Here is a 16,709-nt window from a genome sequence, read left to right as displayed (position 1 = left end):
TGGTAACATATGCTTTTATAGATCACTGGAATATGTTTTTATGGAAAAAGATGCAATAACATCAGTTGAATACCCTGCTGTAAATTACATAAAGTTGAGAAAGTCAAGGGGCGCTTTGTTCCAGTTTGAACTCCATCTTTACCTTTCTCATAACTTTAGACTAACACACCATCATAAAGCACAAATAGCCGTTGACTATTTTACATATTTTCTAGTAAGGCAAAGTTAATATAAAGAGTTGTAATATCCAATGAAATGACCAAAATGCAATTATTATTTGTCTCCCTTCCCCTACCTCATCAATTATAACACATATTATTTGTTTAGCAATTATAAATAAACACTTGGAGTGCGGGTGAATTTCCCGCCAAAATATAAGATGGCTCTGTCTTTTGGTTTTGTTCCATCCACCAAAAGGGTGGATTACAAACAAATATTTGGTAATACGCAGTTACAATCGGCCCGAGTTTACACGTTTCCCGCACTCCACCGCAAATCTATATGAACCGAGTTAAAGACGGCTCCCGCGGAGTACGCGCAATTCACGCGAGCCGACTTAACTCGTTTCCCGCACTCCAAGTGTAAAGAAAGCTTGCTCCACCACTTATTAGTTTTAAACCTTTCTCAGCCTAAGTGTCCTCATCTGTAAAATAGACATAGTAATAAGGCCTACATCCTAGGTTTGTTATGAGAGGTCAGTGAATTAATATGGCAAACAACTCTTTAGAACAATGCATGCATACAAGTGCTCCATAAATATAAGCTACTTTTATTATTATTGTGAGGATGATACGCCTTCTCTGTATTCAATCCTAAAATGAATATTGTGAGACCTGATAATACGATATACTTTCTTATATTAAGGATTTTATTTTTTGGAGATAATGTCAGAAATATGATTCATGAATGTGAGGTCCTAGCCTAATGGCCCTCCTGCTCCCCTGGCCCTGAGGTAGACCCTGATAAAATTTCTGTAATAAACTCTAAGTTCATTTGGAACCTGAGTGGGGGAAAAAAGACACCACACAAATGAAAGACTTCATTGAGAGGAAATAATCTGAACTGAGCCCTGAAAGATAGGATTTATAAAGATGAAGGGAAGGGATGTAAGGCGGGGTGGCGAATCAGCCTATACTATGTGCTTCACAACCTTTCTTTTCCGTCCTCATGACAGCCTGTCAGGTCAGGCCACAGCTAGTATTTACCAATCAGGTATTTAAAATCCTCTCTAGCCCACAGTCATTCTTATTTCCACACTATGCTGCTTCTTTGACAATTAAAGGTTATATTCTGTGTCTTGGCCAATTATATGCTTTTAAACATCTCATTAGTTTTTAGTGGCTAATTGTTTTTGCTTTTTTCCCCCTTAGTATTCATATTTGCAAATACGAAATTGCAAATTGTATGTTTGTTTTTTAATTTAAGTTTTGCTGATTGGTGTTCTTTCATCATTTCACGTAGGTGTAATGTCTTTGCTGAGGCCTCTTCTTCTGGACGTGGTCCCAACAATTCAGCAGACTGCTGCTCTGGCTCTCGGGAGACTGGCTAATTATAACGACGACCTAGCGGAAGCAGTTGTCAAGGGCGACATTCTCCCACAGCTTGTTTATTCATTGGCTGAACAGAATGTAAGAATTTTTTAAAAACAAGTTATGTTTTTTACTTTAAAAATTTGATATTTTGGGTACATCTGCAAGCTTGTAGGCATTAGAATTATTAAGATGTTAATGCACATTACATTCAATTATTTGAACTGAACATAATATCGTTAGAGCATTCTACTTGAGGTTTTTTACCATAATTGTTAATATAAAGAGGGAGAGATTTTAAAACTTAATGGAATTATACATCAAGCAGTATTTCTGTGTGTGGGAGTGTTAAAATTATAGGATCAGTCTTAGGTATATAAAGCCTTAGGCAAACAAAAAGTTGTTTACAGAAATCTTTATATACAAGTGAAATTTGGTTAATGGCAGCTGTCAGAAATTGCTTTAAAGCGAGGGGAGATAAGCATCCAAAAAGAAGGAGAATGTATTTAATGGAAGGTTTGATAAAGCGTCTTACCAAGTATGCAAGCATGACAGGCCTTTTAAGGCTCTGTAGTTAGTAGTGACTATTAAAACCCAAGGAATTGTCTATGAATTTGAAATTCCACAACATAAAAAGTTAAAATAGCTTAAGGTAATGTATCACCATTATTTTTACACAATTATAAAACAATCTGTAGAAAGCTACTTTAAAACTCTAGTCTAATTTTTATAATAAATTAGTAACTATTTGGTTACTGACATAAAATTAGACTTTACAACAAATACTTAAATACCTACATATGTTACATTTAAGAAACTAAAGAAAAACATGAAATTAAAGCATCATTACTAAGTAGCATATTTCTTTTTTTGTTTCGTTTTGTTAATCCTCACCCGAGAATATTTTTTCCATTGATTCTCAGTGGAAGGGAGGGAGGAGTGGGAGAGAGGGGGAGGGAGGAGTGGGAGAGGGAGAGAGAAAGAAGGGAGAGACTAACATCAATGTGAGAGACATCAATTGGTTGCCTCCCACACGTACCCAGATCAGGACCGGAGATTGAACCTACAACCCAGGTACGTGCCCCTGACCAGAATTGAGCCTGCTACTCTCCCCTGCTCCAGAGCTCTAACCACTTAGCACACCGGCCAGGGCTAGCAGATGGCTTATATCATCAATATATACCAGGTTTTGAGCTATAATATTAAAAATATACTTGGTATATTTTCTCTCTTATAAATTTTTTGCATCTTAATATTTTAGCCTAAGTAAATGGAATGCTTTCAAAACAGGTGCTATGACACCCAGTCACTTTTTAGTAGTCACTGTAAAGAAACAGAATCTAAAATATGGGGTTAACTTGGTTTTGTTAAAAGGAAGAGTTAGGAGACCATTGCTGTGTCATTATGTGAACCATAAAACCTCAGTGAGTGTTACAGCTAAATACTTCCTAAGCATTTAATTTTCTTAGCTATATAAAGAAAATCAAGTTTCAGTTTTATTTCTTAACCTTATAAAGTTTATATGTAGAAAATATTGTAAATATGAAGCATTCACATAATATTGTCATTTGTATTTATCTTTTTAAAAAAGCATTTCTAAAACGGGATAAATAACATATCCCATTGTTTGACTAGATTATTTTCCAGGAAAAGTTTTTTTTTAAATATATATACAAATATTTTAGAGAGGGGGAACGGAGAGCGCGAGAGAAACATCAATGTGACAGTGAAACATTGATTGGCTGCCTCGTGTACGCCCCCTACTGGGGACCAAGCCCACAACCGACTGGGAATCGAACAGCAACCTTTCAGTGCATCTGACAACACCCAACCAACTAAGCCATACTGGCCAGGGCTGCCAGAAAAAGTGTTAAAATGTATCATGAATGATTTGCCTTTAAATTTAGGACACCTGAAAGATGATTTGAGGTTATGAAAGGCCTACCAGCCTTAGAGACTCAGGGCAAGTAAAGGAAACGAATTTGCCAGTTGACAGTTTAGTTTTACATGCTAACAACCCAAGAGCTCTCATGCGTCAAACAAATACCTTCAGTGTAAGGCAGATACATGAAAATCTCAGTGTTGTATGAATTTGTAGGAAATAAATTTGCAGGAAGTAAAATATTTTATAAAATTATGTTTTAGAATAAAACATTTTAAATGTAATATGACTTACATTGTTTTTGTTTAGATACTGAACGAAAGCAATGGGGAACATCAAAAAATTAAAATGATGCTGCAGGATGTTTTTCTTCAATATTTAAGAGCTTTTGATCTTTATTATATTAATGTTACTATTACATTGGTTTTGGTCTTTTTAAACTTTCATTATGTAAGTGTTCAATTCACTTTGCGCTTTATCTATTTCATCCTTGTAGCGTTTCTACAAGAAAGCGGCTGCCTTTGTGTTGCGAGCAGTTGCTAAGCACTCTCCTCAGCTAGCTCAGGCCATCGTTGATTGTGGAGCACTGGATACACTGGTGATATGCTTGGAAGATTTTGACCCTGGAGTCAAAGAATCTGCAGCCTGGGCTCTTGGATATATTGCAAGACATAATGCAGGTAATGGGGCATATTTTAAAGTGGGGCTATTTAAGTATATATTTACTAGGTAGATCTGGTTTTGCTTAGTAAAGCATAAGTGAGGTTTTAATGATACTTCTATACATTATGGGAGATAAGCTTTGAATGATGCCCAAGTTATTGGGATTACAAATTCACACAAAAAATTAATACATTCCAGTCTTATCTTAGTTAGAAGAGAAATTTGTAGACAGAAACAGAAAGGGGATGGGGTGGGAAATGGGACAAATGAGATATTCATTCTCAAAGACCTTGATAAATTGGTTCAGTTAAGAATTATTTTAGGTTGTCACCCCTCAGGGTACGTTGAGTCTTCACTCTTCCTCCTAACCCAGGGTATTCCAAATCAGTCAGGGCCATATCATATGAGTGAGTAATGTTGAAAAGATATGGACTTAACTTTCTAGAACATGATTGTATTCAGCCCACACTGGGCAGGAAGGAGGAGAAAGAGAAGGATCACCTTCTCTTATAAACTGACAGCTCCGTGCCTGGACCTCTCGTGTGAAGGCTGTGCTGACACACCTAAATAGTAAAAAATATACAGGGACCAAATTGCTCCTACCACTTTATAGAAGTTGCTAAATAACATAAATAAATAACACAAGAATATGCAGTTTAACTAACATGTAAAAGTGATCACTTTGCTAGTTATCAAGAACTGCATATTAAAACATTGGTGCAAATGTCTTTTCCCACCTGTTATTACTTGGTGGGGAAAGAGGAAAGCAGAACTATAGGCAAGTGATTAAGAGCTCTGTGGCATTAGGACCTGAGTTTGAGTCCAAGTTCTCTCACTTAGTTGCTATGTGACATTGGATATGGCTTTTAACTTTCTGAACCTTTATTTCCTCATGTGCTAAAAGAGAGTAACTACTTCAGAGTTATTCAAGATTTGTTGTGAGGATGAAAATACATGGTCAATGCTTCATAAATGAAAGATATTGGTATTAATATTGAAGGTTAGAGAGGACTTGATAATGTGTATGCCCTACAAATTGTGTCAACATGTGGAAAGTTGTTTGGTGAAACTAATCTAAGTCACAAAAGAGTTTATGGTTACTCTAAAAAGACTGCTTTGGGAATTCATCCTAAGGAAAGAATTTCACAGAATGAAAAACTATATTCGCAAAATTGTAGATAGGGTGGCTGAGTTGGTTGGAGTGTCACCTCCTACACCAAAAGGTTGGGGTTCGATTCCTAGTCAGAGAGCATACCTACGGTTCGAATTCCATCCCCAGTTAGGGCACCTACAGAAGGCAATCGATCGATGTTTCTCTCTCTCTAAAATCAATAGAAACATATCCTCCAGTGAGGATTAAAAAAAAAGTGTTATTTTTATAGCTTTTATTCTTGGACACACAAATAAATCAACGTGTATATTCAAAAGATGTTTATTTCTGAGAAGTAAAATGGTTATGATAAATTTATTCCTTATCTAAATATTAACATTTATATATATTAGAGTATGCTGTTTAGTTGTAGACTATGTTTTGAAAGTATTTTTATATGTACAATAAAAATGCACCTTTTTATTATGTATAAAGTTTGTTTGTTTTTTAATCTTGGGATTTTTTTAGAGAGAGAGGAAGGGAAAGGGGGAAAGAGAAACATGATCCAACCGAGGACCCAACCTGAAACCTGGGCATGTGCCCTGACTGGAATTGAACCGGTGACCTTCCAGTGCATGGGTAGATACTCACACTGGCCAGGGCTTTAAAAAATCTTTTTAAAATACTGTAAGATGAAGAGATTTTAAAAATCGACATTATTAGCACAAGATTCATGTTAATCTTTACTCAAGTAAATAGTACAAAATACTGCCTAATTAGTGTGGTTGGTAAATTTTTGGTACTTTTATTTTTCTCTGTTATTGTAAACCATGCATAAGATGCTTGCCTACTAGAAGTGCAGAATTGTCAGAGCTTCAACAGCTGGCATCTGTTTACTCTCTTAAAAAAAAAGAAAACAAGCCATTTTAGCCTAATCTACCTCAAATGTGTTCATGTAAATGGAGGGCCATCTACTGACCTGTATTCTTTTCAGCTCCAGATTGGTCCACACGGTTTATGAAACAAATACAGATGTCTAGACAGTGAACTACCTCCCCTTTCTTTTCGTTGCTGTATCTGTCAGGGAGAAGAATGGCTTGCACAAGGGTCAGCCACCCATACTCACTTCCTTTTCTTGGACCCACAGAACTGTCACAAGCTGTGGTGGATGCGGGAGCAGTTCCTCTGTTAGTGCTTTGTATCCAGGAGCCAGAAATTGCTTTGAAAAGGATTGCTGCTTCAGACCTCAGTGATATTTCAAAGCATTCGCCAGAGTTAGCACAGACAGTAGTGGATGCAGGAGCTATTGCTCACTTAGCTCAGATGATTCTGAACCCAGATGCTAAATTGAAGGTATTTAAAAATAAGTTAAAAAACAGACTTCTGTTAATCGAAGAAAATGGAAAATGTGTACAGATTAATGTATTTTCAAAAATAATCTATAAATTATCATTGAAAACAGATATGACTATGTTATGTATTTGGTCTTTTCATATGTGAAAAATATGCTGTAAGGATTACATAATAAAGACATGACTGGGGAAAATCTGTGCAATGCTAAAAAGTAGAAGTAGCATCAGTGTTAACATTAATCACTAAAATAAGGAATCACAGAATGATTGAATCTTGGAGTGGGAAGGCACCTAAAGGTTTTCTAGCTCACCACTATATTTGTTTATTATGAAAATTGTCATATATTTATGTTTATCTTTTTTATAGGTTCCTAAATCTGATTTTCAGTTAATAGTCTCCAATTATACTTTTATATGCTAATAGTTAGTTATATCTTTAATATTTTAAAATTGTTAATGTTAACTAAGCAATAGAAAGTTCTTTGAAATATTATTGGCATCATGCCAAACATAAGATGTTCATTCTGCCTGATTTTTTAAAATCATTTTTTAACATATTTTATTGATTTTTTACAGGGAGGAAGAGAGAGAGATAGTTAGAAACATCGATGAGAGAGAAACATTGATCAGCTGCCTCCTGCACACCTCCGACTGGGAATGTGCCCGCAACCAAGGTACATGCCCTTGACCGGAATCGAACCTGGGACTTTTCAGTCTGCAGGCCGACGCTCTATCCACTGAGCCAAACCGGTCAGGGCTGCCTGATTTTTTTTGTACTGTTTTACAGTTTAAGTATTACATAATTAAGAAATAGTATTTATCCAGAGGTCATATTCTTGATCATCTGTGATAGAGAGTTAAATAGGCCACCGAAAACTATGACATTTAATGTGGAAATTAGGGAATTCAAGAAATTGAGTATTTAGATTTAAGACTAGGATGTGAATGTCTCAAGACTCAGAAATCTTATGTTATGTTACATATGTAGTTGTTTTTTCTTTTTATAAAGGAATTTGTATTAAGCTGCTTAAATTATATCTGATCTCTGCAGTGGACTCTATGTAATGCTTTGTTTCACTTTGGTTTTTGCTCAATAGCGTCAGGTCCTTTCAGCTCTCAGTCAGATTGCAAAACATTCTGTGGATCTGGCCGAAATGGTGGTTGAAGCAGAGATTTTTCCAGTCGTACTTACCTGCCTGAAGGACAAAGATGAATATGTGAAGAAAAATGCTTCTACTTTAATTCGAGAGATTGCGAAACATACACCTGAGGTAAAAAAAAAAAAAAAAAAAAAAAAAAAAAGCCCAGGTGCTGCGCCACATGATTTGGTTAGGGCAGGGCTTCTCATTGTGAGCACTGTGCACAGTTTGCACTAGATAATTCTTTGCTGTGGGGGGCTGTCCTGTCCTTTCACTAAAATTTAAAGTCCTCATTCTTTATTTCACCTAACATCTTCACTTGCTTGAATTTTTTTATAATTGGAGTATAATAATCAGCTAGTAACCACTGTTTGCAAAGGGGGATAATTAGGCTAAGATATTTCAAGTCTGACATTGTCATTTAGCACTCAATGAGTAATCTGCTTCATACTCACTAATTGTGATTGGGGCTTTCAGTAGTTAGCAAGTTAGGAACTAGCCCTAGATTATTAGTGTCTGGGTGAGAAATTTTGACATCCATTAGAATAGGGATAAAAGTTGTGCCATCAGTGCATGAAAATTGAAGCACAGCATAAACTCCACACAGTGACTATATTTGTACATTCAAAATTGGATTAATTATAGATCAATGGAACAGAACAGAGAACCCAGAAATTGACCCACGCCACTATGCTCAATTAATATTTGACAAAGGAGATAAGAGCATACATTGAAGCAGAGACAGTCTCTTCAATAAATGGTGTTGGGAAAATTGGACAGACACATGCAAAAAAAATGAAACTAGACCACCAGCTTACACTATACACAAGAATAAATGCAAATTGGATAAAAGACTTAAATGTAAGACGTGAAACCATAAAAGTCCTAGAAGAAACCATAGGCACCAAAATCTCAGACATCTCTCATAGCAATATGTTTACCGATATATCTCCTAGGATGATGGAAATTAAGGAGAAAATAAATGGGACTACATGAAAATAAAGTTTCTGCACAGCAAAAGAAACTATCATCAAAATAACAAGGGACCCCACTACATGGGAGAACATATTTGCCAATGATACCTGGTAAGGGGTTAATCTCCAAAATATATAGAGAATTCATACAACTTAACAAAAGGAAGACAAACAATCCAAGTAAAAAATGGGCAAAGACCTAAATAGATACTTCTCCAAAGTGGACTTACAGAAAGCTAAGAGACACATGAAAAATGCTCAAAGTCACTAATCATCCAAGAGATGCAAATCAAAACAACAATGAGGTACCATCTCACACCTGTCACAATGGCTATCATCAACAAATCAACCAACAACAAGTGCTGGAGAGGATGTGGAGAAAAGGAACACTCGTGCACTGCTGGTGGGAATGCAGACTGGTGCAGCCACTATGGAAGACAGTATGGAGTTTCCTCAAAACGTTAAAAATGGAACTCCCATTTGACCCAGTGATCCCACTTCTAGGAATATATCCCAAGAAACCAGAAACACCCATCAGAAAGAATATATGCACACCTATGTTCATAGCAGCACAATTTATAATAGTTACGACTTGGAAACTGCCTAAGTGCCCATCATCAAATGAGTGGATAAAAACACTATGGTACAAGAGAAACCAAGATGGTGGCATAGGTAAACACAGGAAATTGCTGCCTCCCACAACCACTTCAAAAATACAACTAAAAGACAAAACGGACATCATCCAGAACCACAGGAAGGCTGGCTGAATGGAAATTCTACAACTAGAAGGATAGAGAAAAGCACTGAGACTCAGAGGAGATGCGGAAGTAAAGTGCAGAGGTACGGAGGCGCACTCGGAAAGGGCTAGCAGCTGAGGACGCGGTGGATGTGGAGAGGGCTGGCAGCTGAGGACGCGGTTGTCTTTTTCAATCAGGAGGGAGTCTCAAGCTCCTGACTGCTCTGAATTCCAGTTCCAGATGAGTCTCTGGGGACCCAGACTCATACGGGGAGAAACTGGACTGTCTGGCATCGGGCAGAACTTGAGGGCGGCTTTCTCTCAGAGGTGCTTGTAGCAATTACCAGGACACTGAGACACGGGGCCTCTTAGGGTAGGACTGGGGAGCAGCCTTAGCTGCTTGCTCTGCCCTGTTGATCCCCTGAGACCCCACCCCACCCAAGCTGTGCACAGAGGCTTTTGCATATGAAAGGCCTGGCCCTTTGCAACGTGAAAATTACCTAACAAACTGCAGCTGAATCAAAGAGACCCAGCACTTCCAAAAGAAGATCCAAGGCCCCACAGCAGCTTGCATTGCTTCACAGCTGGGCACCTCCAAACCCCAAACAAAGAAGAGGAATCTCTCCATAGCTCCTGCTGGGTAGCCTCAGGCAGAGGCTAAATTAGCACCTCCTTAGAGATCCAAGAGCCAGTGTACCCAGTGGTCAGAGTGGGACCATCCAGATTACAACTCCTCAGATCCATAAGGGACACACTCAGGGGGCAGACTCAGTGAGCACCAAAGCCCCACTGAAGCCAGTCTTGCCCCATAAGGGTGTCTCCAGCACAGAAGTTCTCCCACTGCAGACACAGCTGATTCTCACAGCCATTTGGCTTGGAGGTCAATTCCTCCCAGTGATACCTACAACAATCCAGACTTAACTGCAACAAGACTGTGCACAAAGCCCACAAAGGGGTGCACCAAGAGTGTCCACCTCAGGTAATTGAGGAGGCTGAGCCACTGGGCCCTATAGGACACCTAGCACACAAAGCCACTCTATCAACACAGGGAAGCATAAAAAAATGTGGAGACAAAGAAACAGGTCACAAATGACAGAAATGGAGGAAAGCAAACTACTGGATATAGAGTTCAAAACCACACTTTTAAGGTTTTTCAAGAATTTTCTAGAAACCGCTGATAAATTTAGTGAGACCCTCAAGAAATCTAGTGAGACCGCCGATAAATTTAGTGAGACCCTCAAGAAATCTAGTGAGACCCTTGAGGTTATGAAAAAGGACCAACTAGAAATTAAGCATACACTGACTGAAATAAAGGATATTATGCAGAGTTCCAACAGCAGACTAGAGGATTGCAAGAATCAAGTCAAAGGTTTGAAATACGAAGAAACAAAAAACACCCAACCAGAAAAACAAAAAGAAAAAAGAATCCAAAAATATGAAGATAGTGTAAGGAGCCTCTGGGACAACTTCAAGCGTACCAACATCAGAATTATGGGGGTGCCAGAAGAAGAGAGAGAGCAAGATATTGAAAACCTATTTGAAGAAATAATGACAGAAAACTTCCCCTACCTGGTGAAAGAAATAGACTTACAAGTCCAGGAAGCGCAGAGAACCCCTAACAAAAGGAATCCAAAGAGGACCACACCAAGACACATCATAATTAAAATGCCAAAAGCAAAAGACAAAGAGAGAATCTTAAAAGCAGCAAGAGAAAAACAATCAGTTACCTCCAAGGGAGTACCCATACGACTGTCAGCTGATTTCTCAACAGAAACTATGCAGGCCAGAAGGGAGTGGCAAGAAATATTCAAAGTGATGAATAGCAAGAACCTACAACCAAGATTACTTTACCCAGCAAAGCTATCATTCAGAATTAAAGGTCAGATAAAGAGCTTCACAGATAAGAAAAAGCTAAAGGAGTTCATCACCACCAAACCAGTATTATATGAAATGCTGAAAGGTATCCTTTAAGAAGGGGAAGAAGAAGAAAAAGGTAAAGATACAAATTATGAACAACAAATACACATCTATCAACAAGTGAATCTAAAAATCAAGTGAATAAATAATCTGATGGACAGAATAAACCGGTGAATATAAAAGAATCAGGGGCATAGAAAGGGAGTAGACTAACTATTCTTGGGAGGGAAAGGGTGTGGGGGGTGTGGGAAGAGACTGGACAAAAATCGTACACCTATGGATGAGAACAGTGGGTAAGGGCAGAGGGTGGGGTGGGAACCGGGTGGAGGGGAGCTATGGCGGGGGGAGGAGGGGAGAGGAACAACTGTAATAATCTATACAATAAAGATTTGATTAAAAAAACACTATGGTACATTTACACAATGGAATACTACTCAGCAATAAAAAAGAAAGAATTCTCACCATTTGCAACAGCATGGATGGACCTGGAGAGTATTATGCTAAGCGAAATAAGCCAATCAGAGAAAGATAAGTATCACATGATCTCACTCATATGTGGACTCTAATGAACCAAATAAACTGATGATCAAAAATAGACCCAGAGTCATAGAAGCATGAACAGACTGTTGAACCTCAAAGGAAAGTCAGGGGAGGGTGAGTGGAAGAGATCAGCCAATGAACGTGTATGCATATATGCATAACCCATAGACACAGACAATGGGGTGGTGAGGGCCTGGGGGAGGGGGGGAGAAGGAAGGGAGTGGGCTGGAAGAGGTTAATGGGGGAAAAAAGACCTATGTAATATTTTCAACAATAAAGATTAAAAGAAAAAAATCAATGGAAAAATATCCTTGGGTGAGGATTGACAAAAAAAAATGGATTATTTTATTTGTATGTTTTTAATAAGTATAGTAATTTCATTAAATCGTATTTCAAATTTTACCAGGTGTTTTCGGGTCCTAAGTAAAAATGTTTGACAATAGTAATGTTTAAAGATCATCTTACGCTGTACAGTCACCTTCCTTTCCCTCAGCTCTCACAGCTGATAGTGAACGCGGGAGGAGTCGCGGCCGTGATTGACTGCATTGGGTCTTGCAAAGGAAACATACGGCTGCCTGGCATCATGATGCTTGGTTACGTGGCGGCTCATTCTGAGAACCTGGCGATGGCGGTGATCATTAGCAAGGTTTGTTCTTGCTTGGTTTTCTTCTAGTTATTGCAGTGAGATATTCTAAGACAGACCATAGTAATACTCTCCCACCGATTATAAAATGTAACTGACCAGAGAGAAAGAAACCTAGGGAATTATTCAGGGTTCATCAGTAAGTTTCCAAAAGCAGTGCTTGAAGTAAGGTTTACTTTTTGGCAGTTTAAAGTTTTATTCAGTATTTAATATCTACAAAATATCAATACCTTGAGTATTAGTGTTACCTTTATTGACATATTCAGTGTATTTGTATCCTGAAGGATTGCCTATATATTTACAAACATGTGAAGCATACTTTGACTAAAGACTGTTGTTATAAATTACATGCCCAGTGGTCATGCTCCCCTTATCTTCCATTTGGGCAGGAGATGACAATGGCTAGGACATCCCTTTTTATCCACTTTCCTTCAGCTTTCATGAACTAATTTCTCTTTTTAGATGTAGGCAATTCAGAGCACATATCAGATAGTGATGTTTTGTGTCTTTGCTCTACGAATTTGGCCTCATTTCAATTTACAAGTTGGTATTAACACAACATGCAGTGTAGCCCTGGCACATAATAGGTGCCCAGAAATATTGATTAAATTAATAATTATTGAGCTCCTGAGAAACGCTTCAGAGGCTGTGTGCTTACAGTGTCTCCAGCAACCCTAGGGTGTGGGTTTCTTATCAGCATAGAAAACCTACTGCTGAATGTTAAACAGAAGTGTGGATATTTTTTTATCCCTTGCAAATCCTCAGAATAAAAGGGAGCCTCAGATCTTTATTTCCTACCTATTCCTTGATAATTTTTTGCTTAACTCACTTTTTACCCTACGCTTTTCCTTTTGTTCTTCTATTATCAAAAACTATGATAGTGACTAGAACAGGAGCGCTGCTTTCTGAAGGGTCACTGTGGGATACCACTGGGATTTCTGATTCTTGGTTCTTTTGTGGATCGCAGAAAGCTTATATATAGGCAGAATGAGGAAAGCAGCAGCAATTGCTTTTGCTTCCTGATTTTCCTCCCCAAACTAACCAGGAGGCGCCACCCTCCTTTGGTCCAGGGTTGCTGCTGGCCTCTCCCACCTCGTTGTCTCTCAGTTGAGAGAAACCGCACAGCTATGTGTCGTTCTTTTTCCCACATAGGACTCTAAGGACTAACAGCAGTACTTCACATGTAAATAATACTTCTTAATTTTCAAAGCACATTCATGCTTCTTATCTCGTTAGCCATCCCTAACAACTGAGGCTGGGGTGGAGGAGGCTGACCTCCTTTCCTCCTGCTTCTTCAGTCTTGATATGTCCCAGAGCATGGGCTTTCTAGAAGGTTGCCTCATTCTGAAGACAGGTCTGACCTTTTGTATTGGCAGATAGGCATTTTTAGCTGGAAAAAGAGAAGCCAATGAAGAAATATGGCAGGTCTCTTGAGGAAATTGGTCTTAATAATCAAATTTAAAGGCACAGAGGGGAAAAGTATACATGATCATTTGGATTTTGCTATGGTAGCATGATGCTGTGACATTGACTTTAGTGGTACTAAATTTAAGGTGATAATTATTACCAGTATAGTCTCAAATTAGTTAGAAAGTTATTCTTATACAGAATCTGGAATTATAATTTGATTTGGCATTTTGATTCTTCCTTAGATATAGAAACAGATGTATTTGAGGCCTTTTAGTTAATTCTGTTTTGATTATTTAGATAAAACTGAAGCCTGAAATGCAAAATGCAAGCACGCACTATTTGTGTAACAAGAGTAATAATTTCTACTTTGACATTCAGTCATGTTAAAATGGGCAAAACTATCACTTAAAAGTTGACCAAGCCCTGGTTGAGCATTATCCCATACACCAAAAGGTCACCATTCAATTCCTGGTCAGGGCACATGCCTGGGTTGAGGGCTTAATCCCCAGCACGGCAGCCAATCTATGATTCCTCTCTCACATGGAAGTTTCAGTCCCTCTCTCTCTCTCTCTCTCTCTCTCTCTCTCTCTCTCTCTCTCTCTCTCCTCTCCCTTCCTCCCTCTCTAAAATAAATTAAAAAACATATTCAAAATAAAATAAAGGCTGACCAAATTTAATGGACATTTATTTACTAGTTCAGGAAAGGTCTTAGTAAACAGATTTAATCTAAAAGTTACTTAAGTAGAATTCTGGCTCATATTATTCATTGGATTTCAAATCTATAGTAGTTATTTTGTTGTCAGATCTATTATACTTAGTGAAAAGGCCATTTTAAAGGATTCTAAATTAAGTTTTTTAGCAAAGTAAAATAAAAGATTTTAAAATCTAAGCATTCAAATTTGTCACAGTGGAATCTGGCTTTGCCTATACACTAATCTGTGGCATCTATTGTTTGGTTAAATACCTCTGTATTTGGTGAGTAAATGCTAGCAGAGATAGTTTAGTTGGATTGGAACAGATAATTAAGGTAAATTTGTTCTAGTCATTTTATTGACTTGAAAAATGACAGCCCCTGTGCTGTGCTCATGTATTGAACCATCTAGGGGAAAAGATCAAGGCCCAATGATTTCTTCTAATGTTTGAGAGACACGGGAGACTATTTAATCCTGCTCTGGATTCATAACACTTGCTCTTTTGATCAATGCTGCAGGGCGTGCCCCAGTTGTCAGCCTGCTTGTCAGAAGAACCAGAGGATCACATTAAGGCTGCCACTGCCTGGGCCTTGGCACAGATCGGGAGACACACTCCGGAGCATGCACGGGCCGTCGCAGTCACAAACATTCTGCCAGTGCTGCTTTCTTTGTACATGTCGGCAGAAAGCTCTGAGGATCTTCAAGTAAAAGCAAGTGCTTAATTCTTACTGTTTCGTGAAGATTTGTTAGATTTTGACTCAATATGTAATTTAAAATATCTTAATTTTCATTATGGACAACATTGCTTTTGTGAGTCAAGCAGAAGGACTGAGGAGAGTCTTCTTTGAAAATGGGTTACCCTTGTCTCTAAACATCAGTGATATGTTTTAAAGAAAGATCTCTGCAGGTGCAAAGTTGTGAATGTCAAGTTGTGGTCTTCTACATTCCTCTTGCTCTTTTCTTATAGAATAGGCATTGAAGAATAATAGAATCTTGGAGTTAGAATTGGCTGCAGAGTAAGTCCATCTTACATTAAAAGTTGAGTCCAGCCGGCTGGTCTGGCTCAATGATTGAGGGTCGATCTATGAACCAGGAGGTCATGGTTAATTTCCGTCAGGGCACATGCCCCAGTTGCAGCTCAATCCCCAGAAGGGGGCGTGCAGGAGGCAGCTGATCAATGATTCTCTCATCATTGATGTTTCTCTCTTTCCCTTTCCCTTCCTCTCTGAAATCAATATAAAAATATATATTATTTTAAAATTTGATTCCAAAAGAATGTAACTGGGCAAGGGGTGTTCCTGAAGCCATGACCCACTTCTCCTAACTCCAAGTCTGCCTGTTTTTTAAAATTATATGTCTTAAATTTGTTCCTTAAAAGAAAAATGTTCACAGTATTCACTAAATTAAACATTTTAAAGATATATATTTTAAAAAATCAAGCTTTCTGAAAAAATATTACTAGCTACTAAAATGATCACAAAACATGACTATAAAGTAGGTTGGGTTGTTTAATAGTTATAGAATTTCAAAGAAAGAAAATACTACCTCATTTGGAAAAAGTTATTTTTTGAAAACAACTTTTAGAATTGAGCTGGATTTAGAGTGCACAGAAAAGACAATAATTCAAAGTAAAATTAAGAAGTGTTAAATTATATTTAATTTTTAATTAAAATAACAAATTAACAAATAGTGGACAAAAGTAGGCTTACAATTATAATACAAATAAATATAGTAATTAATTAATAATACAAGAATAAACTTTCACATATTCACAACTGTAAATCTACTTTTGCCCACCCCGTATTCTTTATATACTACCAAGTTTATATAACTTGGCTTTAAATAAATGATAATGATACTCTGATGTATAAATATTACTGGAGTAAAATATAATTTTTATTGTGTTTTATTTTAACAAAGGTGGCTTTAGTAAAATATTTAGGTTTAATACTAATAGAAGTTAAGGGTCCTCCTGCCTACATTTGATACAATATTTACTTTCAGAAAATACACTAGGTATTAAATTAAATTCTATCAATCATTGTACTATTAGCAATCTTCCAAGGCTTTAAGTCAAGCATGTCACACTCAAAGGCTAACATGGGCAAAATAAACAAGGTTTAAGTTAAGTGGGCCGCAAAA

At 37.6% G+C, this 16,709-nt stretch overlaps 1 protein-coding gene across 2 annotated transcripts in view; it reads left to right on the top strand.

Annotated features, from left to right (window-relative positions):
- Window positions 1-16,709, top strand: part of LOC102419163 (sperm-associated antigen 6) — a 44,404-nt gene that overhangs the window by 15,906 nt on the left and 11,789 nt on the right. For both annotated transcript variants that reach the window (XM_023751482.1, XM_023751484.1), the window contains 6 exons: window positions 1,462-1,628; window positions 3,908-4,091; window positions 6,312-6,517; window positions 7,614-7,787; window positions 12,316-12,468; window positions 15,086-15,277. In XM_023751482.1, coding sequence (XP_023607250.1) covers window positions 1,462-1,628; window positions 3,908-4,091; window positions 6,312-6,517; window positions 7,614-7,787; window positions 12,316-12,468; window positions 15,086-15,277 — 1,076 coding nt within the window. The remainder of the gene's footprint in view (window positions 1-1,461; window positions 1,629-3,907; window positions 4,092-6,311; window positions 6,518-7,613; window positions 7,788-12,315; window positions 12,469-15,085; window positions 15,278-16,709) is intronic.

This window comes from Myotis lucifugus, unplaced genomic scaffold (genome assembly GCF_000147115.1).
Source record: "Myotis lucifugus unplaced genomic scaffold, Myoluc2.0 scaffold_22, whole genome shotgun sequence".
NCBI lineage: Eukaryota > Metazoa > Chordata > Mammalia > Chiroptera > Vespertilionidae > Myotis > Myotis lucifugus.
This window is presented reverse-complemented; position numbering and strand designations above follow the sequence as displayed.